Source organism: Pyxicephalus adspersus, chromosome 8 (assembly GCF_032062135.1).
Source record: "Pyxicephalus adspersus chromosome 8, UCB_Pads_2.0, whole genome shotgun sequence".
NCBI lineage: Eukaryota > Metazoa > Chordata > Amphibia > Anura > Pyxicephalidae > Pyxicephalus > Pyxicephalus adspersus.
The window spans coordinates 52,677,818-52,679,131 of NC_092865.1; the positions used below are offsets into that span (position 1 = coordinate 52,677,818).

The following is a 1,314-nucleotide window of genomic DNA, read 5'->3' on the forward strand; positions in this document are numbered from 1 at the left end:
TGTTTCAAACTTTATTATACTCATACTATTATATTATACTGTAAAATAAATTTTCATGAAAAACAATGTACCACTTTTAGGCATATAAAACCAGAAAGAAATAAACCGCTAGGGAGGTTAAAGTATATTTTTCCTGAAAGACTGATTCCCCAGTATGCAAATGCTAGTTGCTTGGCTGTACTTATCCCCCTACTTCAATATTTTGAGTAACTAACCCAGAACAGATAATATCCCCTGACTTTACACTGACTTTCCTTGTCTGCATAATTGTTAGGGTTAGTGCCTGGCAAGCTTAAAATCAAGGCAGATATATTATATTGGGTTAAAGCAGACCCTGCACCTTCATTTATGTAAGTGTTCACTTACCTATGTTGCTAAAGTCTTCAACCAAAATATTTACACCTCCAGTGAGATTCAAGTTGTTGTACTCTTTTGCACTGTCCTGCTGCCTCTTGTGAGGTCCCATAAACTTATTATCTCCAACGTAATCTGGAGCTGGCTGTCTCTTATGGGCTTTCCACAACTGCTCAAGCGGTGCCAGGTCTCACATGCGTGCACAAAGCATGTTTTAGGGTTGGGACATTTTTCTGGCAGGATTTATGGCATGAATTAGGTTCAGAAGCCTTTGATGAAATTATGACATGGGTATTACCTAGTTATGAAGTTGTTGGATTTTCTTTTAGCTAGGTGTTAACAAAAACAATCATGGAAGTACGATGAATATGCTGTATATAGATGACAGGCGCAGTCTAAAGTTGCAAGCTAAGGAAGCAATGCTAAGGATGCCGCTGATCCAAGACAAGTTTTAAAGTGCTGACTTCATCAGCTACAAATTTGGATCAGGGACTTCATTGGTGGTAAAGGAAAGCTGAAGCATCAGATGGACAACCCTCAAAAATTTGCCAATGATCAGTCTACGCTAGTGATGTTTCTCTTTGTGAAAAAGTAATTTTAAAAAACACACATCCATTATAACTTCACAAATATAATATTCAATTTCTCTTCCTTATTTTCCTATTACAGGCAATCAGCCTTTTCCACTGAATTCTGTAGAAGGCTTCAACACAGTAAAAAAGAAGTGGGAGGTTTTGCCATCTATGCCAACCGGTCGATGTTCGTGTTCGAGTCTTCAATCCAACAACATGCTGTTTGTGATCGGTGGTGTGGCACAGGGACCCAGCAGTGCCGTGGAAGCTCTTTGTGTCTTGGAGGACGCTTGAAAAGAACCTTTATATTGACAAAGCCAACAATGTTGGTGGTGGTAAAAGTGCCTGTACATCTCTAGTTATGTGAACAACAAGCCCAAAATCAATG

General features: G+C 39.0%; 1 protein-coding gene across 2 annotated transcripts in view; it reads left to right on the forward strand.

Annotated features, from left to right (window-relative positions):
• Positions 1-1,308, forward strand: part of KLHDC8B (kelch domain containing 8B) — a 77,400-nt gene extending 76,092 nt beyond the window's left edge. For both annotated transcript variants that reach the window (XM_072420647.1, XM_072420646.1), the window contains exon 6: positions 1,024-1,308. In XM_072420647.1, coding sequence (XP_072276748.1) covers positions 1,024-1,220 — 197 coding nt within the window. In that variant the 3' untranslated portion in view covers positions 1,221-1,308. The remainder of the gene's footprint in view (positions 1-1,023) is intronic.
• Positions 1,309-1,314: the final 6 nt, after the last annotated feature.